Raw genomic sequence first — 22,220 nt, 5'->3', positions numbered from 1 at the left:
AATCCACTTTTTGGGGCACATAATATCTAAGGATGGAGTCAAGATGGATCCTGCCAAAGTGGAGGCCATACGAAATTGGCCACCATTGAAGAACATCCATGAAGTACGGAGCTTTCTTGGCTTATGCTCATACTACAAGCCGTTAATCCTATTTTGCTGATATAGCATCACCTCTCCATGCCCTACAGAAGAAAGGAGTGTCTTTCAGATGGGGTACTAGGGAAATTGCAGCTTTCGAAGAGCTTAAGGAGAAACTATGCTCCGATCCTGTTATAATCTTGCCAGACTTACACAAGCCCTTCGTTGTCCAGTGTGATGCCTCTGGGAACAGCATAGGAGGAGTTCTTATGTAGGACGGTAGAGCGGTTGCGTATGAGAGCAGAGTGCTCACCGATGCTGAGATGAATTTTGGGATATATGATAAAGAGATGGCATCTGTCATACATGCTCTTTCTACTTGGAAGCATTACCTCTTAGATGCTGATTTTTATGTCCAGATGGATCACCAATCCTTGAGATACGTTCTCACTCAAAGAAAGCTGTCAAAAAAGCACATGTGGTACGGTTGGACCTACCTAGCTTTACATGTCACTGACTTTTTTTTGGGGGGGGGGGGGATCAGGCGTTTTCCCACCAAGATCTGATTTTACTGAGATCAATTCCTGAGAGTATCGGTGGATGGATGATTATCAAACCACAGCACTTGGAGGACATACGAGTCTCACACACTCTAAGGATTACCATTGGACAGATGCGGGTCTCGTCCCATTAACTAAGGATTGAGGCAGGGAGGACCACAGGTACACCCAGAGAGCAACCGATCTGTAGACTATGCACATTGAAGGAGGTGGAAATAGAGGAGCACTTCCTCTGTATTTGCCTTGTTTATTATGAGATCTGAGGACAATATCATTGCCTCACGACAGATACGAGCCTAGACCTCTCTCCTAGCTAATTCACTTCCAGGATTAGATTTGTGTTGGTCTCTATCTAGTGGAGATGCAATGGCATATAGAGACCTTGTTGCACCAACTCAGAGAGCAGGAGGAGATAGCGACACATGAGACTGAGATAGATCTACCCAACGATGACATGTCATAGATTTTTACACATTTGAGTCTGCTGCCCCTGGACATAGCGAAGTAGAGGAGGAGGAGATAGATGATATGAGGGCTGAGTGGGTCAGTGGGATGAAATGACGATGAGGAGAGACGCAGCCAAAGACGCAGAAGCTACACATGATGCAGAGACGGACCAGGGCACGCACGATGGAGGTTCACCATCATAGCTATATTCGGGGGGATCGCCTGATCAGAGTGTCACTATCAACATGGCCTAGCGGATACAAAGATCATGGAGACCATGCCCCCACCGCAGAGAGAGACAAATCGGTAGACACAAATACAAGACATTTTCGCAGCTCATGGGAGAGCCACCCCGAGCACCGAGTTAGCTATTTTGACTCTGAGATTGAGACTAGTTTTGACCCTTGTATTTTGGGTTTGGTTTTAGCATAATAGTCAGCAAAGGGTCTTAGTGAGCCCTCTACTTCAGCCCACAGTTATCTTTGTAATTGTTAGTCTCATAGGCCCACGAGGCCTCCCGAAGGCGGTAATACATCTTTCTTTTCTTTCTTTCTTTCTCATATCATATCATGTAATATTTAGGACTAGATTTCACGGACAGCTACAAATGGAAAGCATGCATGGAGAGAAGGCTTCTAGGGGGTTTGCAAGCTCTATATAGGTTCAAAAACAAAATGCGGGAAGGCGCATCTATGGAATTGGGAAATGAGAAATTTTATGTACACCATCCTTGTGCAGATAGTAATCCTCTACAGATTCCGCGCTTGGGCACCGGCTCTCTAGAACATACTGGGAACATAAACGTTTCCTGATAGGGGAGTTCAGGGTTCCTACTGGCTGACACGGGTATGATACCTCTAGAGGGGGAAGCATTGTGTCATTTCGTGGCTTACCTCAACCAAGTTGAGGAGATCGACACCAGCAGAGATATACCATATAAGGCGATGGAAGCTACAGAGGTCATGGGCTGGCATAGGGAGGGAATGAGGTGGATGGAAACATGGGGCATAACAGCCACACTGATAAACCAGAAGATGCATGTGAAATAAGGGAGATTGTGACGCAGAAAATACTACAAAACCTCTGGCAAAACCCAGGGACAAAAATGCAGTTTTATAAATAGGAAATTAATTCAATGGAAGTCATGGAATGCAGCAATACCTTAGGGAAGACATATCAACATTTTAAAGGCATCTAATCTGCAAACTCAGAACTACTTCACATGATCTCAAGGTAGAGAACCTGCAAACTCTGCCCCACAGGGGAGGTAGAGAATGAACAGCATGTACTCCTAAGATGTAGAGCCTACACACACATCAGAGAAGGATATGCGGACAACAGAGATCTTGAAAATCTGCTGGAACATCCAGCCAAAAAGCTAGGAAGCTACTTGAAAGAGACTTCAGAACATCGCAACAAGGTACTAGGTCTAGGATCTAGCACAGCAGAAGCAACATAAAAATTCTGTTGGAGCAGCCAGCCTAAAGCTACTTAAAAGAAATCTTGGAACATTGCAACGAGATACTTGGACTAGCACACAAGCTAATTCAACAATTACTCAATACAAAGATGGTTCGGGATATTTTATTTAACTAGATTGGACTATTTGTTAATAGTGACCACCAGTCCTGTAGATCCTGAAGGGTCTCATACAATCATATCATATCATCTCTCTCTCTCTCTCTCTCTCTCTCTCTCTCTGTCTCTCTGCTCAATCCAAATGCTTGAGATGTGCAAATTGTACAAAATGCATGCCTCAATGCTAGCACTTCTTTTCTAAAACAACCTCGTCCCATGTATGGATCCCAAGAAGCACGGTACGTACCATTGAAGCACTACGTCGACTGTAATTTGCTCTCTCTCTTTTCTGAAAGCAATGGGCTCATTTAATGGCTTCTGTCATAACAACATTAGCTTGCTTGAGAACTAATTTTAACAAGCAGTTGTCTCCAATTTAATGCAGACATGCAGATCCCCCCTGCCCTCCCTTTTAAAACACCCCAAAAGAAGCAAAGAAAGCGGCACATCCACGAGATCTAGAAACCTATCCTTAGAGATGCCATCACGTGTACCCTCAATCAAAGAACTTCAAGAAGATACATCACAAAATTGGCCAATCAGTTCAGAAACACTGCACAAACTGCAAGCCAAAAATGGTGTGCAGCATAAATCTCTTACTACTCTATAAATGAATAGATTTAATTTATGAAAAATAAGCCCATAATTCATAGAAATGGATAGACATAAATTATAAAAGCAAACCTGTACATGAATATGTAGAGGAAACAATGGCTTGGATAATACCACATGCAGGACAATAATTTTATGACAACAGAACCACTGAAAAAAATGTGCAATTCAGAGCAGGCGCAATCCCACAACATATTTACCACTGTTTGCAGCAGTTTAACATCATGCTAAAATCCACAGTGTACTCATGCTTTAAAAGCAACTAAAATCCGTCAAAGCACTCACAAAAAAAGGCGTTGAGACTAACCTTGGCTCGAGGCATGCCAAAAAGCAAGCCTTAACTTACATTTCCCGGGTCAACATATTGGAGAGGACTACATAAAACTTAAAGAAAGGCAAATGATGGATGAGCTGAGCTGTATGCCCTCCACCAAGCCCCCTGCAAACACCTACCTACAGCAAATCCTCCAAGATCATGCATAAGGACAACCGAACACACGGGTTGCCAAGGCACCCTTACTGGTACTGGTCCGTGATGTTCCTCTTACTAAGGTACCCCTTCACTAACTTCTAGTGCTCACCCCATACCAATGCTAATTTACACCTATACGTTTAACCATGGTTTACTACTCCTAGGCCCAGTCCTAGAATCCACCACCTCACTTAGGAAGTCATCACCTATGTCACTATTATAGGTGATGTAACATTTCCATCCCCTTTAACTTTACATATGCCCTTGGAAAAAAATGTATGGAAACCTTTCCTTACATGTTCTTACAGTTTCCCACATAGCAGGTTGTTCTTAATCATCCTCCCATTTAACCAAATATTATTTAATTCCTGTGACTATAGCCTCAAAGCAATCTCTCTCCAAGCTAGCTGGTAATGCATGTCCTCCTGTCACAAGGGCCTAGGTTTCCAGCTTCATGCTGAGCTTCATACACCTAGATGAATCCAGGAACATTCCCAAACTCATCCTCAAAAAATACAACATAGTGCAACTTCTTCTCTATGCATTTGTAATATTAGCCTGATTTTTACTTGAAAAGGTCCAGAATACCTCACTGCGAGCTTTAGTTATTAAATGTGACCTCGAAATGATTTGATTCTCTGTTAATAAATCTTCTGATTCTCTGTTAATAAATCTTCTGAAGAACCCAATTTCCTGCTTGGAACTGCATATCTTTTCATTTCTTATTGCATGCGTTCTTATATTGAATTTGAGCATTTTTAAATGTTTCTTTAACTTGCTCCGTACTTGTGGGATTCTCAGCAAACTGATCAGCAGCAAGGACCTTTCCTCTAATGTGTGTCACCGGGATTTGGGAGGGTTTGACTACACATAATTTTGACAAGAGACTTCTTGGTGATTATTATTATTGTTAAGAGACTCTAGTAAAGAAGGTAATGGGTCCAAAATTAGGCTTATCATACGCGTAGGATTGCAGCCTACTAATGATAGTTTAATTTGTTGGCTATGGCAAAAATGGAAGCTCAGAAATGAGTGATAGATGAGCAAAAACGAGCTGCTGTATTGAAAATGCTGCTACAATAAGTGGAGACTCAAGAGGGAGCCAATATGACAAAACGCTAGGGCTAAATGCCCTAACTGGACTAAGTGTCCTAACTGACCTAGGTGGTACATGTACTAACTGTACCAGTAGTCCTAACTGACTATAACTAGGCTACAAGGAACATACCAAGAAATAAGTGGCACCTATGGATAGCCCACAAAATGACCTGGGGCTGAAGTATCCTGGACAGCTTAGGATACCTGAATATCTGATGTCATGATTGCACATGTTCATCCTGTATGATATAGCAACCTATGACCGTACAGAGTACAACAGATCAAGTTACAAAAGGTACTAAGTTTAAAGCTTGCTGAAAAGCCTCAAACTTAGGTGAAGGAAGAGCCTTCGTAAATAGATCTGCCAAGTTGTCTTCATGGGAACATAAGACAACTAAATATCACTTGCTAATAATCGCTCTCAAACATAGTGATAGTGACCTCAATATGCTTTGTATGAGCATGGAAAACAAGATTCCGTGCAACAGCCAAAGCACTCTAACTATCACTGAAAATGACGGTAGGAGCAGTCTGACATGCATAAAGATCTGCAAGTAGCTTCTGAAGCCAAACACACTCCGTTGTAGCTGTAAAGGCTGCTCTGTACTCAGCTTCACAGATAGAAGTAGCAAATGTACTCTGCTTCTTGCTGAACCAAGAAACGCATGAAGTATCAAGCATGAAACAATTGCCACTATGTGACACACGAGTGTCGGAACAATCAACCCAATCACTATCAGTGAATCCATGCATGACAAGTGAAGTATCGAGTGCCTTTGAGATATCTAAAGACACACTTCATGGCATGCCAATGGTGCATAGATGGGTGCATAGATGGGCTGTGCATATATCTGCTCAACTGTGAGACAGCATACTGTAGATCAGGTCTCATATAGCATAAGTAAATCAAACAACCAACTACCTACTCATAGAGAGTGACATCACATGTACCACTGCCATCCTCAAAAGAGAAGTGAAAGCCACGCTCTAATGGTGTGAATACTGGCTTGCAATCCTCAAACTGAAAATGCTGAGAAAGCTGTCCAATGTACTTGGATTGTACTTGGATTGTGACATTTTACAAATGTCTCTGGGACACAAGCATGTCATCGACATAAAGGACTTAAATCAGCAAATTTGTCCCACGCTTGCGGATGTAAAGGGTAGCCTCTGTAGGGCTGTTCTGAAAGCCAAGTGTGAGCACACTCGAGGTACCTGCTTCAATTCATAGAGGGCTTTTTTCAAGTGGCATACCTTGCTTTCAGAACCTTCAACCTCAAAGCCAAGAGGTTGGGAAACATAGACCTCTTCCTGCAAATGCCCATGAAGGAAAGCTTCCTTTATATCAAGCTGATGTACCTCCTAATGAAAGTGAGCAGCAAAGGCAATAACAATGTGAATAGTAGTGATCCTGGAAGTGGGAGCAAAAGTCTCCTCAAAGTCAATGCCTTGCTGTTGAGCATAGCCCTTAGCAACAAGACAAGCTTTGTAACGGTCCACTGAACCATCAGCTTTCTGCTTGATATTATTAACCCACTTAGTTCCAATGGCATTCTTGCCAGAAGGCAAATCACATAACTCCCAAGTGTTGTTCTGATGGATAGAATTCAATTCAACTTGCATAGCCTTCAACCAACAATCATTCTGAAAGGCATCTTGATGACATAATGGCTCTTCATTGCATGCTGTAGCAACCAATGTATAAGCAACAAAACTAGCCGACACAAACTCAGTACGAAAACTTTGTATAAATGGATGCTCAAGTATGTGTGGGTGTTATACTATGGTCTACACCCACTGTTGGCCGCTGATGACGTCAGTGGGGATGTCATAGTAGCTAGTCCCTACTATGCGTGATGGAGTTTATGGTTTTCAATCTTATGAGTGACTCTCGTGAGATTGAAACTGCACTATGTTGTGTTTTTAGAGGATGAGTTTGGGAATGTTCCTGGATTCATCTAGGTATATGCTTCTACCGTATTAGCGGACATGCAAATTTCACCTTGTGAAGTTTTCGTCCAAGTTGCAGCCTGCTGGTATTGCGATAATTCTTTCTATCTTAAATGGTGTGTTGCCCTATCAGCTAGATTTAGATTTAGATGCTCGTTTGGGAGAGACTAAAATGAAATCATTTAGACTTCACAAGCACTTGTAGCTTGAATGAAGAGATTTGGAGCGCTGATGACGTCAGTGGGGATGTCATTGTAGCTAGTCCCTGCTATGCGTGTTCTTGGATTCATCTAGGTATATGCTCTTTCCGGAGAGGTGCTCTAGTACGGGCTGGCAGAGGAGTATCTTGTTTGCTGTCTTTAAAAGTGTCAAGGAGCCAACGAGGGACCTTTTTGGGCTCCTCGATTTGAGCTCTTTCTTGGTCAAGAGCCCTGTGCAAATGGTCCTGATCAATGAGAGGCATATCATGCTGAATATCAGGCTGCAAATGTGGCTGCAAGTGACCAACAGATGGAGGAGGTACAACCTCAGATGAGACATCATCCTGAGCATCAAATGGAAACAAAGGCGGCAAGCTATCAAAAATATCTGGGGCATCAACAACGGGCTGTTTTTGACAGAGCAAAGGCATAGTGGAAGATTCATCAAACACAACATCCCGACTGACAAAATACGTGCCCGTGCGGGGCTGGTAGAGCTTATAACCCTTGCTCTTTGAGCTATACCCAATAAAAATGCACTTGACAGCTTTATCATCCAACTTAGTGTGTGTCTGTGAAGGCATATGAGCATAGGCCAAGCATCCAAAAGTCCTCATGTGAGAAATGCGAGGCTTACGACCCGTCCAAGCCTCATAAGGTGTGATAGTCTGCAATGCCTTTGTGGGGCATTTGTTCAAAATGTAATTAGTACACATGACGGCATCCAACCACAACTTGTTAGGCAAATGTTTGCCTTTCAACATGCACTTGGCCATCTCCATCACTGACCTATTCTTGTGCTCAGCCATGGGATTTGTTGAGGAGTATAAGACACTATACATCGATGATGTATGCCACATGAAGCCAAAAAACAACAAACTCCTTTGACATGTATTCACCCCCCCTGTTTGTATTAAGGTGAGCAATGTGCAGCCCACTCTCATTCTCAACCAAGGCAATAAGATGCTTGAAGCATGAAGAAACTTCAGATTTGGATTTCAAGGCGAAAATCGAAGTGTTTCTGGTGAAGTCATCAATAAAAGTAACAAAATAATAGAAGCCCCCAAGTACTAGAACCCTCATGGGTCCACAAACATCACTATAAACTAGATAAAGCTTGCATGAAGCACCAACTCTCCCATCCTTGGGAAACGCAGCACGATGCATCTTACCAAGCAAGCATGGTTCACAAACATGCTTTGAAGGCATATGCATTTTGGGAAGATCAACAACCATACCATCCTTATATAACTTCACGAAAGCTCTAAAATTGAGGTATCCAAACCTCTTATGCCACAAATGGGTATCTGCCATGGTAGAATCAAGAGCAAAGGCATCTACATCTGCAAGTGCAGCGGCATCATCCAAACATCTCTCATAAGCATCAAGTCTATAAAGACCTCGAGTCAATGTGCCAGTCACGCCATGGTAAAGGCATGCGTAGCATCATTCACTGCACACCTAACACCATAAAAAAGAACCTGAAAGCCTTATGTAGCTATGGCTGAAATAGAATGAGGTTCTTGCAAATGCCTGGAACATAAAGCACATTCTCTAGAGTAACAATACCACCAGAGACACAAGTAAGAGCAACTTGCCCAACACCTTTCACGGTATATGATGCATTATTGACACATGTGACACTGCCCCCCTGAGATGTATGCTCTAATGAGTTGAATAACTTCCTATAGGAAGTGTTTTGCTTGCTACCACTATCAAAGAACCAGACATCATGTATACCTGAAACTGCCATGCGAGCATCATGAACATCAGGATTATACTGACATGTAACCAAGAAAGCCCAATGTTGATCTTGTGCAAAATTAGCTGACTCATGTCGATCTTCTGCACTAGAAGAACCAGATATTGCAAGACACCAGACTCTTTCTTCTTTTTTTCAGATGCAATCTGCTTCCTGCATTCAGAAATATCATGCCCGGGTTTCCTGTAATAGTTACATCTCTTCTTCTTTTTGCTATCCCCCAAAGAAGAGGCACCATGAGAATGATCAGCATGTGAAGGGGAGGGTTTACCAGCTGAAACCTTGCCTTTGCCTTTGTTTTTATGCTAGGCAGCAAAGACTTGATCACTAGCCATAGAAGCATTGCGATTTGCACGACTTTGCTCCTTCTGAAGAAGAAGAGCAACTAGCTGGTCAAATGAGTAATGGTTGGCATTGCCACCTGCAACCAACCTCAATGTAGTAGCAAAGCCTTGACACGTAATGCCGCTTCTGGTGCTACACCTACCGCCTTTGGTGCTTTCAGTTGATGGGTCTTCAGGTGATGATGCTACTTCTAGAGCACCTGCAGCCACTATTACAAGTACTTTGTCTCCTACATAGGAGCAGATTCACTGGGATGGTCGTGATACCAAGCACATGCCTTGATTGCTCTTTCAGTGAAACAGGTTATTATCCCTCACATCCGGTCTTGCAAGACAGCTAAGCAAGCATGGGATCAGCTTGCATCCTTGTATCATGTGTGGAATGAGGCGAGGTTTGCCTATCTTCGCAAGCAGTTGAAGGACTTGAAGCTGGAAGAGGGTGGTAACATGGGTGCCTATCTTACTAGTGTGAAGGATTTGAAAGAGCAATTGGCCAACATTGATGAGATTATGCCTGATTCTCAGCTTGTTTATAATACCGTTGATGGCTTGCCTGATTCTTGTAGGCCTGGCCTCAGAACCTGAAACAATATGCCATAAATTCTTGGCAACCAAAACATGCCCCATCATGTATGACCACATGGGATAATCGGTGCCATCAAGCTTGTCATCAGCCCCAAGCATTCCAAAAAGGTCATCTTTGTTGCTACCCATTGATGCAAATAGAGAAGAAGTAGCACAATGGACAAAGGCAAAAAGGAGAGATACAACTCTCAACTGCAAGAACTAGTGACTGCACAAGTTCGTTGTCCCAACTAAGATGCTAAATGAAAAGCAAATATGTGGCTTCAAGAGTGAAAGAACCAGTCCCAAATGCTAAAAATGGTGACCTTCAATGCTCCAAAGTGTTACAGCAAGACGCAAATTCCAAAATTGGAGGAAAAAGTCACCCCAAAATGCTGTAGCAAGCTCGAAACTGCTCCAAAGGCTGGCACGCTTCACGAGGCAGCACCAAACTGCTCCAAACTGAAGAGAAATGCAGAGAAACAGCTTCTGACTGGCACACACTTCGAGGCAGACCGAAATGCTTTAAATGCTGGAAGAACAGATCCGTACTGACAGTAAATGCTGCTATCACAACTGTACACATGCCGTACTGCAATTAATGCTCCACACTGCTGTACGCACCACACGTACGAATTTATGGAGCCATTAATGCACCATGCTGGTCTTAAATGCAGGCCAGAAGCACACAAGCGAATATGTTCCATACAGTCCGTACAAGGTGTACGGACCACACGTGCGAGGTTTTTCTTGCAATAAATGCAGTCTGGAGCGTCCATACAGTTCCATACAAGCTGTACGGAATTCGTACAGCTAATAAATGCAGCAAAAAGTGCTCGGAATTGCTCCAAAATGCGTCTCCTTCGCAGCAAAGGCTCCAAAATGCAAACTTCACGCACCAAATGCGAGGTTCTCGTGATGGAAAAGCTTGGAGAGGCCTCAAACACTCATGGGAATGTGGAAACCAGCAAGACCAGCAAGGAAATGAGCCGAAATGAGGCTGGAACAGGTTACCAACAGCTTGGAGAAGCTGGAAATGGCTAGAGGACGGAACCTTGACCTACTCTGATACCATTGTTGGCTATGGCAGACAATGGAAGCTCAGAAATAAGTGATAGATGAGCAAAAACGAGCTGTTGTATTGAAAATGCTGCTACAATGAGTGGAGGCTCAAGAGAGAGCCAATATGACAAAACCCTAGGGCCTAGGTGGTACATGTACTAACTGTACCAATACTCCTAACTAACCATAACTAGGCTACAAGGCACATACCAAGGAATAAGTGGCACCCATGGATAGCCCATCGAATGGCCCACATTATTGGCATTCTTACTTTGACCATCAGGTGGGGGAATCCTACCGGAAGAGAGTTTTTTTGCATGGTGGACGTCTAGTCTACACCTGAGATAGGAAATCCTTTAACATTCCATTTGGGGATGTAGAGGTGTCGAGAGTATCAGGTAGGGCATTGCATTCTTGCTTGGCAGGATGCATTAGTTACATTTTTTGAGAATCTATACCTTGGCTTACTCAATCAAGGCCACAGATCCTCTGTGAGGGAGCGGATTTCAATAGGGCCATTCTCATTCCCAAGCACCCCCTCAACTTACCACTCTAGATGGAGTGCCGATTTCCTTACATAGACCCGAGGCACTCTCCATAGGCTCCACTTAGAAAATCATTGCCAGTCTCACCACTTGGCAGGTTTGGAGATCTACATGCACAGGAGCCCTTGATGGGACTTAGATCTTTGCTTCTAAGTTAGTGATCTAGCAAGGTATCATATACACCCTCATGGTCACTTGGAGCAGAGTTTAGGCCTCATCACGCATACCCGAGGCAAGGAGGGCAGCCTTTAGAGTGGGACCATGGTTTATCTGTCCTTACCCTACCATAGGGCCCTCATGGTACGTCCACTCTTTGGATTGGTTACAACAACCTTACCTTTGAGTATTATATGTTTCTTTCTCCACTCAAGATTCTTCTTGTTTACACGTATCTTGAGAATACCTTATAGAACTTAACTTTCCCCCCCTTCCTTTCTTTGGCTGCTTTGAGCAATTCAACAAATCCACTCATATTCTTTTCAAGATGCAAGGTTGCCGAAGGAAGCTTTTCTAGGTTGGTCTTCGATACTTAAGAAAATTACGGCTCTAAGTGCCTCACGAAATTCAAGAGTCTATTTGGGTCCCTTGTCATATCATATTTGTGAACATTAATCCTTTCTTAAGTTGATACGTAGGCTTCTTAGAGGTAGATGCTCCTACATATGGAATATCCACAACCTTTGGTGGACATGTTTTTCTTTATGGGCTTTGGATGTTGGGTTTTATGCATGGGCTTCCTTATATATCAACAACGTTGTTTACCAAACACGAGATGCGAATATTCACGTGGTTGATACATACATACATTATATATATATATATATATATATATATATACACACACACACACACCTTTGTAAGACTAGAATAAGTCCAATCATACAAATTTAGATTTTTTGTTGTTCTAAAGATCAAAAATCTACACAGAAAATAAAAGAGAAAATGAAAGAGAAGATAAAAAGAGGTAAACAAAAACTTTTATGAAAAACAAAAGAAAGACATACTTAGCAAGCAAAGCAACACTTATGTTGTCATCAATGCCCAAGCATAAGCAGCTATACTAGGTCTCTAAAGACCCGCAGAGACTCTTGGGCAAACCCAGTGCTTACTAAAATACGTCAAATAAACAAAAGAGAAAGAAAACAAGAAATAAAGAAGAAAGAAGGCAGGTGACTAAGCAAAAATAAACAAGCAAGTCAAGAAACAAAAACTTCCAAAAAATTCGAATAACACTCGCTCTATCTCTCGCTCTCTCTCTCTCTCACTCACTCTCACTCTCACTCTCACTCTCACTCTCACTCTCACTCTCACTCTCACTCTTATTTAAAAGATAAAAAGCTAAATGGCCCTTTACACTCAAATCGTTTACTACAAAGAGGCAAAAATACATTTTTCTAACTTAGAAAGCACAAGCATACTCAAACAAACCCTCTTTTGAAACTAAAAGAAAAATGGGCTATTCAGCTCCCCGCTTTTTGTTTTCAGCTTACGATCAATCATTCTAAACATACCTAAGGCCGATACACCATAGATAAAAGACTTCATATCTAAGATTGTGCGTACTTTTTTCATTATTTTCCTTGGATTATACCTCTTGTGTAATAGTAAAGTGATCAAATTACTACATTGAGTGATAAAAGACCTCCTTAGTTGTACAAAGGCGGGAAAATCTATGGAATTGGGAAGAAATGACTCCATATTTTGCAAATCAGAAATGTTTGAGTCAATGTGAGGCATTTTATAATGTGTAAACCACTATATTCAGGTTGTTCACGTTTATCGTATATATCAACCTCTAATCCTATGGTAGATTGAGAAAGTCTAAGATCTAAGAAAACACAAGAATCCCCTCTTGAAGTGCAGTTCAATTCACAAGAGTCACAAGGATAGATTCCTTCTCCAAAAGCACTAGCGTCTTTGTACATAAAACCTTGAAAGTTAGGAACATCTGGTGCAAATAAGTCATCTATAAAACGCCTAACTTGGCTAAGCTTATGTAAAATGATAGGGCAGGTATTGATAGAAGTCATCTATAAAACACCTAACTTGGCTAAGCTTATGTAAAATGATAGGGCAGGTATTGATAGAAATAAGACATTGCATAAACTCAAATTCATAAGTGAAAAGATAAAAGTTCTCTAAAAAGACGGCACAATTAGTGCCCATGGGGATTCATATAATTTGTTGAAACAAAGAATCACCTATTGTGATGTAAAGATTATCTAAAAGAAAATCTATCCAACAGCAAACATCTTCCACATTTACTACCTTTGTGTATCTTTTCTTTTTCGAACCTGTGTCATGATCTTTATTTTTTAGCCACAAAAAGTCAAAGCATAAGGTTGTTTTCTCAACTTTTAGCACTTTGCATCTATCTTTGTCAAATCTCAGCTTGAAAACTTCAGCCACTAGCTTTTTTATTCTAACTTTTAGGTCTTCCAGCTCGATCTTTGTGTAAAGAGTGGTAAAATCATAGGTTTGAAGGAGAATAGGAGACTCTTTTTCCTGAATGCTTCGAGAGGAATTAAAAAAATTTACAACAGGAATCACTCCTACAGAGTCAATTAAAATCTAGCTTGAGTGCGAGGGGACATCTGCCTCTTTTAATAAGTCCCTCCAAAGTTCATGGACACTAGGCAATATGGCTTTGAAGCAGTAGCTTAGCCATTTAGAGACATCCGTCAAAGTAGTCTCACAAGCAGCTGCAATAAATCTTGGCTTTTTTGGAGTTTTGTGAAACTTCCAAGCAGCAAAAAGAAAAGGTATACTTGGATTGCAAACAAACCCAGAAGACTTGCAAAAACTCTAATGTTTTGAGATCAAATCCTTTTGAGAAACAGCATGTAGAACAGTTAAAAGTACCAACTATACTGCACCAACAATGAGGTCAATCTCATACAAAAGTATCACCAACTAATCAGCACAGACCTGCAGCAATGTGATGCAGTGTCTGGCTCACTATGTGAGCTACTGTGCTACTCAAAAACTGCTTCTCCACAGCTCCTGCCAGCCCTCCTCCCTCCCTCCGTAGCCTCTACCTCCCTACCCTCCTCCGCCTCACTCCCTCGCCCTCGCCCTCGCCTTACCCCCCTCGCCCTCGCCGCACACCCCTCACCCCTCGCCTCGCCTCGCCCCGCCACCTCACCCCTCCGTCCCTCGCCCCACCCCTCGCCTCGCCCCTCGCCCCTCACCCCCCCGCCCCTCGCTTCGCCCCTCGCCTCGCCCCTCCGCCCGCCCCTCGCCTCGCCCCTCAGCCCGCCCCTCGCCGCGCCCCTCGCCTCGCCCCTCCGCCTCGCCCCTCGCCCCTCCGCCCCTCCGCCTCGCCCCTCACCCCTCGCCCCTCACCCCCCCGCCCTCCGCCCTCGCCCTTCACCCTCCCCCTCCGCCCTCGTCCCTCCCCCCTCCGCCCTCGCCTCCGCCGCCGCCCCTCTCCCTCGCCTTCGGCCTCCGCCCTCCGCTCTCGCCTCCGACCTCCGCCCTCCGCCCTCCGCCCCCGCCATCGCCTCCGCTTCCTCCGCCCACCTCGCTTCGCCTCGCCTTATCCTCCTCCGTCACACCTAGGCTCCATCCCTCGTCTATCTCCCCCCCTTTTTTGCTGGCAGCCTCTTCTTCATCGAAGGTCTCGCAGTTTGTCTTGGCGGTATGGCGGCTCCCTGCCCGGAACCGGAGGCCCAGCCGGACCCTCCCTCTCCAGATGCCTACCGCGTGATCTTGACAGAGCAACAGTCGTCTCGGGTACAACACGTTGCCAATGACTTTGCCCTCACTTCCGTCTATGGCAGAGTCATTGGACACTCTCCCTCCAGATCAACCATCAGGGACTGGCTACAGTCCACTCTTATGCTAGAGGACAACCACATCGAGGAGGTGGCCCTTATGGGAAGGGGCATCTTCTGGCTTAAACTCTCCACTGAGAAAGCTGCGAGCAACCTAATTGCTGGTTCCCCCACATCTGTGGATGGAAAGATCATCATGATAGTCCCTTGGTACCGAGGATTCAGCGCAGCGGACTTTGATGCTCGTTTCCGCATACCTCGCCACCCAGTGACGCTAGTTTTTCCAGGCCTTGCTGCTGAGTTGTGCCCGATAGTCAGGGACCTGGTTCCCACTTTGGCTGGGTGATGCATGACACTTTCGTCAACGCGGTTACTGCGGCAATAGCTCCCAGAGTCCGTGTGGCCGTGGCAGACCCTGCGTCCCTCCCTGCAGTGATTGAGATCGTGACAGATGTTGGTAGCATTACTCAGAGCATGGTAGTCACAGGACAGCCAGGCCAGTGCCTGAGGTGTCACGGCTTTGGGCACCTGGCTGTTGCTTGTCCACGATTCTCCAGCTCCTCTCGGCCCCCCCGCCTCCCCCTCCGCCCCCCTCCGGGCAGCCACGTCAGGAGGAGCAGAGGCAGCCAGAGTCCGGTCCAGAGGTGGCTGGCGGCTGGACCGAGGTCAGAAGGAAAAGAGGAAAGAATAAGAAGATTTCTGACAAAGGCAAGGAGGCAGAGGTTACCCAACCTGCAGCAGCGCCTCAGAGACCTGACAGGCAGCCGCCCCAGGGTCCTGGGAGAGCTTCTTCTTCGTCTGTAGCCCGCCCTCCGCAGCCTCAGGTCTCTCTGTCTCCCGATCCCCAGCTCCCTTCCTCTCAGCCCCAGCCCCTTCCCCAGCCGCAACCCCCTCTTCCCGACCCGCAGCATCAGCCCCCGTCTCTTCCTCTTCAGCCCCCTCCTCTTCCTCTTCAGCCCCAGTCCCAGCTCCAGCCCCATCCCCCGCCCCTCTCAGCTCTTCTGCAGTGCCAGCTGCACCGATGGTTCCTCAGCCGCGAGCAGCCCCCACTCCCCCTCCTCCGCCCCCCCTGCTAGTCGCTTCCGTGGAGTCTGAGTTGCCTACCCCTCAGCCTCCTTCCCCTTCCCCACCCCAAGCACGGCATCCCGAGTCTGCACCACCCCAGGAGCAATCTTCCCTGTCTGGTAGCCCGACCCCCTCAGTTGCAGACTCTGGCGGGCCTCAGCTTCAGGATAGAGAGCTTCCTCGCGACTTCTACAGATCTGGTCCCTGGGATTACTTGGATGTGGCCGACCTCGGGACCTTCCCTGCTTGCCTCGACATCAGTATCTTCCTGCTCCGTAAAGGGGCGGATGGGAAGATCGCCCTTGGCCCCGAGGGATAGCCCTAGCTTTGCTTTCACCTTTCTCAACAACGGCACCGAGACTTGGACAGACGACTCGGTCTGGGAGGCTCTCAGAGAGCAGACGCACGCTCAGATTTGCTCCTAGATAGGCCCGTCGGATGGATAGCTTCTCGACACTCAGTGGTCCGAGGGTGACGTGCGCCTGCGGTGGCGTTGCGCCGCCAAGCGTTTCAGATTGATTGTGATCCTCATGCCCCCTCTGTCGTGGCCCCTTCCCCAGGATGTCAGAGCCTGGACTCCTCAGAAACTCCGAGCCTTCTACGGGATGACTACCTCAGAGATCTCGAGTTGGCTCGAGAAAGCGTTTGTCCATGGCACCAAAGGCCTCACGCCTTTGCTAAAAGTTTTGAAGAACGGGCAGGATGACCCCGCCTCCCCCTCCAAACCCTCACAAAAGCGTCAGCGCCTTCATTCCGAAATTTCAGCTTCTTCATCGACCTCAGCCGCGAGCAGACAGTTGTTCGCAGCCTACCAGTCCGCATCATGAGCTTACACCTTGTCTCCTGGAACGTGAATGGGTTTTATTCTTCTGGCACCCGTGGTCCTAGGAAGCTCATCTTGAGACAGGAACTTCAGCTAGCAGTGATTGGTCGCTTGGATATACTCCTGCTCCAGGAGCATAAGCTTTCAGTGGCTCATTCCCGTAGCTGCGGGAAGATCCTTCCTGGTCGCTCTCACACTTATTGGGAGCCCTCGATCGGTGCACAGGGGAGGAGTGGCGGTGTCTGTACTTCCGTTTGCGAGTCGTTTGCCCAAGGAGTTTTTGGTCATGGTACGTTGATCCCAGGCCGTGCACTTTGGGTTGGCCTAGAGTTGGAGGGCTCCAAAATAGGAATCCTCAACATCTATGCACCCAAAGACCTCCGATGCAGAGCCACCTTCTGGAGGACACTCACAGAGATTCTCCCAGACATGGATTCGTGGATTGTTGGAGGTGACTTCAACAATCTGGAGACTTTGGAGGACCAGCAGGGCAGAGGACCAGAGTTTACAGGTATAGCTCAGGCAGAGCAGCCCGCTTGGGACTCCTTTATCTTCGCGACAGGAGGTAGGGACAGCTGGAGAGACCCGTCCCGCCGATGGCACGCGAGCTTGGACTTCTCGTGGGGCTTCCGCAGGGAAGGAGGCAGACTCCTGGAGAGACTGGACAGATTTTATGTCAGTGATTGGGCCATCAGCAGAGGTGGTCAGGTGGTTATAGTGCCAGGGACGACACTCTCCGACCACGCGCCTGTGCTCTTATCACTAGACTCGGCAGCTGAGTCCGGGCAGAGAGAGAGCTCTTCGTAGGGACCTCGCCTCCATTCAGCGACTCCAGCAGGCAGCTCCGGGTTCGGAGGAGCTTCGGATCCAGGCCCTTCGAGCCAGAGCCCTTCTTGAGGAGACCCTCCAGCGTCGCTCAGAGTTTTCTTATCACGCCTCCCTCTCCTACTGGGCTCGGAAGGGCGACCGGATGAGCAAAGAGTTCTTCAAGACGCATGGCCAGAGGGCTGCAGGTGATCAGCTCCGGAGTCTTAGGACAGCGGAGGGGCACATCGTTACTGATCCGGAAGAGGTCTTGGGGTTGGCTACCGACTTCTACAGGACTCTTTTCCAGCAGGAGCATCTTGCCCCCCGTACTAGACGTTCCCGCGAGGAGGTGTGGAGGCACATTCCAGCCCTTGTTCAGCCCAGCATGCAGACGACATTGATGGCACCGTTCACTACTGTCGAGATGCAGGAGGCCTTGATGGCCATCGATGGGCAGAAATGCCTTGGCGAGGATGGGCTCTCTCGCGCTTTCTTCACCTCTTTCTGGGATCAGATCCATCAGCCCCTCCTAGCAGCCCTCCAGAGGATTTTCAGCAGCGGACATATGCCAAAGAGCCTCTCTTCGGGATTGATTTGCCTCATCCCGAAGGGAGGAGACCGACAAGAGATCCGTAAGTGGCGCCCGATCACTCTCCTCACCACTGCCTACAAAATCCTTGCCAAGATGATCAACGCCAGAGTTCGGCCACTACTTCCTGACCTCATTCATGACACTCAGACAGGCTTTGTCTAGGATCGCAATATCCTGGATAATGTCTTTACATTCTCGGAGGCGACGGAGTGGGCTCAGCATAGTGGGTCGCACTTAGCCATCCTACTTCTCGACTTTGAGAAGGCCTACGATCGAGTGGACTGGTCCTTCCTGGAGGGTACTTTGGAGAGACTAGGATTCCCAGTAGGCTGGATTCAGGGTATCTCAGCGTTATACAGGACAGCTTCCAGCAGGGTCATCGCAGGATGGGAGAACGATTTCGATTGGAGAGATCAGTGCGTCAGGGTTGCCCCCCCGCTCCTTACCTGTTTCTCTTCTTCGCCGAGGCGATGACATACTACCTTCGGGCGAGGTCGACCGGGATCCGGGGTGTTCGCCTTCCCATCAGGGAGGACACGGAGCTCCTGGACTCGGAGTATGCAGATGACACAGTGCTGTACATTCAGGATGATGAGATGATACTGGAGAGGGTGAGGCTGGCCTTAGAGGTCTTCTGCTCGGCAGCCGGTGCGAAAATCAACTGGAACAAATCAGTTGGTTTTCTCACAAACCCTGGGGCATGCTCACAGTGGGGGAGGTTTTTGGGTTTCAGATGGATCCCGCGGGACAGACAGCTAGATATCTTGGCTTTCAGGTCGGCCTGGACATCACGCCAGCTCAGCAGTTTCTCCCGGTGCTAGATTCCATTCGACGGAAGCTGGCTTTCTGGAGCACTGCTAAGCTCTCTCTTGCAGGTCGTGCTCTTATAGTCAACCAGGTTCTCCTGGCCACGGCCTGGTATGTGGCCTCTTGTTGGTGCTTCTCGAGATCTAGCGTGGCACAGCTCAGGAGGATGGTCCAGAATTTCCTGTGGTCTGGGGGGGATGGTCTCAGAGATAGCAGAGCCAGGGTAGCCTGGCAGACAGTCATTCTTCCGCAGGCTGAGGGTGGCTTGGGGGTCATTGATCCTGAGCTTCAAAGTCAGGCCATGCTGGGCAAGTTAGTTATCCGCGGTTTGACCCCGGGGGGGCAAACGTGGAAGATGTTACTTCAGCAGGGGATCAGTTCTTGCGTCCCGCGCCGAGGTGGAGAGTGGCTACCGTCCCTCCGGTGGATCTTCACCTCTGCACCGCTTACTCACCCCCGCTCCCCGCTCATTCGTAGCCTTCTCATGGTTTGGAGGCGACTCCGTCTCAGTCTCCTCCAGTCCCCTCCTAGCTATCAGGAGGAGATCGACCGCCAGCCGCTCATCTGGAACGATCAGGTCAGAGATACCTTGGGCCTTCAGCTGGGAGAGAGGTCACATATCCTGTGGGATGCTTGGATGCGGGGGCCAGCCCGGTCCCTTCGAGTTTGGAGGGACACTTACAGACACTTGGAGACCGTTGCTCTAGCAGCCGCAGCTGGAGGTGTCCATGGAGCTCAGGCGAGACGCACAGAGATAGACAGAGCGATTCCTGCCGGTTGGTTGGTTCCACCCGAGATTCAGATCCTCATGCCTGGTGATGACCGTTGGCTTGGACAGTTCACCCCCCGTGGCATCGCACTGGTGGTTGCAGGCCGGATGGACGACACCTCTGTTTCCTTCTTCGCGGTGAGTGGAGATGGCCAGAGGTTGTGGCTGGCCAGGGGCCGACCCCTTTCTTCGCTTACAGCACGACATTGGGTAGGAGAGTTCTCGGGAGGATGCAGAGCCGCCCGCCCACCCAGCGGCCCAGTTGGTATGCTCAGGGTATCTCCAGGCTATTTTTGCAGGCCTTCTGGAAGGCCTTGTGGGAGAGTTGGCGGCCGTGGAAGATTTCCTACTTCCTTTGGCTACTCGCCCACAAGGGTCTTCCAGTGGGGAGCTGGTTTGCGGCACATTGGTCAGGATGGACTTTGTCAGATTTGTCATGAGGACGAGGAGTCACCAAAACACTGCCTGTGGAGCTGCACTCGCGCCCAGGAAGTGTGGAGGTGGAACCTTCGGGATCCTTACTCGCGCAGCACCGGAGCTAGGTTTGATCACCTGGGGCGCGTTCTGCTGGTGCAGCACCACACCTGGCTTTCATCAGTTGTTCGAGGCAGGCCCGCGGGACCCCATGTTCCTTATCCCACAGGGGACTTCGGGGCCGCTCGAGGGCATCCCGCCGCACCTGGCAGAGGCGGACACAGGATCTCAGGAGAGGCAACCAGTCTGGGAGATTATTAGCAGCATCGCTGGATGCACATTTGGACCTCGCGCTGCGCGCAGATCATCGGTGGCACCTCTCTTTCGACTGCCCGGGTCATGACCGACATCTGGAGTGAGATTATACACACACTCAGAGGCCAGTGGGACCAAATACAGGGAGATTCCCGGGCTGGCCGGGAGAAGTGGAGACGTTTCCTCCGAGATTGGGATACGCAGGGCCTCTTCTTCGAGCATACTTCTCACGGCCTTCAGTGGCGCTATTCACCCCCTCTCTGGCTGTTTATTCACACCCGCCTGGTCCCTCCATGAGACAGAGCTTTCTGTTTCCCTTTAGGGCTGCGTCCGATTTGTGAACGCAGCCCCGTCAGCTGCAAAACTGACCTCATGTATCTTGTTTTTCGAAGTAATATAATCAGCACTGTTTTTTCAGAAAAAAAATCCTTTTGAGAAACTAAGGCAGGAGCGTAAGTTTTAGCAGACGAGTTCACTTCTCTCAAAAGACATTCTAAGTAAAACTTTTTGCAAATAAAAACAAAGTTATTGGAACATTTGTCCATATAAAGAAATGACAAAAATCCCTATGGAATTTTCCAAGAAAACTTTCATCTTCTTTAGAAAGATGCAATTAACCTAAGCGACTTCTTCAAGTTTCAAAGCAACTTTCTTTAAAATCTTCCGTTTCCATTCTGATAAGATATTTTGGACTCCTAAACATTCTTCTAACTACAAAACAAACTTTCAGATTCCCTTGTCAATAGCTTTTAAAAGGCAAGACTCTTTAAAAGAGTACGATCAAAATTTTGTGCCTTTCATGAAAAGGTCTCTTAAGTTACTAGAAAGCAAAATTGAGGTATCGATATATATATATATATATATATATATATATATATATAGGTATATATATATATATAGGTATATGTATATATATCATACATGTGTTTTCAAATAAAGGAAGTTGGAACTCCTCCTAAGCCTTTCATACCCTCATCGTGATCAGAAGACTATCCATCACAAGCTTGGGGACTCGAGGAAGCTCGGATGTAGCAATTACCCTCTCTCGAAGATGAAGATCAAAAGCCACTGGTAGTTAGGATGATCTGGGAGATTACAATAGCGTGGAGCTAAGGCCTCAGGATATCAAGATGTTGCTAGCGTAATGGTGACACCAACAGATCCTGATGCAATCAAAGAGTGGGTATTGTGTGACACAAAGCCAACTAGGAGTAAGGATGATCTGGGAGACTATGACATGAGAAAAGCTAAAGCACTAGGATATCAACAATGTTGCCGAGGTAGTGCTGACACCAACAAATCGTCATGCAGTCAAACAGTGGGTATTGCGTGGTGCAGAGACCCTAGCATAATCATTGACACAACTTTCTTCCTGCATATTCAACTCATGGACACGACGTTTCAAGCATGGACCATTCTAAAGGACATGTAGTAGATTAGCAATGAAGCTAGAATCCTCGACCTCGAGGCAAAACTCTGCAACATGCATATGGAGGAGGGGACATAGGACCACATCACTAAGATGAAGGTAGTGAGGGATCAGCTCTCAGCAGTTGGTCAACAAACGAATTTGTCCAAAT

At 47.0% G+C, this 22,220-nt stretch overlaps 1 protein-coding gene across 1 annotated transcript in view; it reads right to left on the bottom strand.

Annotated features, from left to right (window-relative positions):
• The window catches only part of LOC147885365 (DNA gyrase subunit B, chloroplastic/mitochondrial-like), a 245,489-nt gene that overhangs the window by 108,868 nt on the left and 114,401 nt on the right, over window positions 1-22,220 (bottom strand). Inside the window, exon 10 of the mRNA XM_087396279.1 lies at window positions 2,911-2,981. Within this exon, the coding sequence (XP_087252405.1) occupies window positions 2,911-2,981 (71 nt within the window). The remainder of the gene's footprint in view (window positions 1-2,910; window positions 2,982-22,220) is intronic.

Source organism: Dipteris shenzhenensis, chromosome 25 (assembly GCF_047967505.1).
Source record: "Dipteris shenzhenensis isolate YYH24624 ecotype China chromosome 25, Dip_SZ_1.0, whole genome shotgun sequence".
Taxonomy (NCBI): domain Eukaryota; kingdom Viridiplantae; phylum Streptophyta; class Polypodiopsida; order Gleicheniales; family Dipteridaceae; genus Dipteris; species Dipteris shenzhenensis.
The sequence above is the reverse complement of the archived record's forward strand: the minus strand, read 5'-3'. Positions and strand labels throughout refer to the sequence as shown.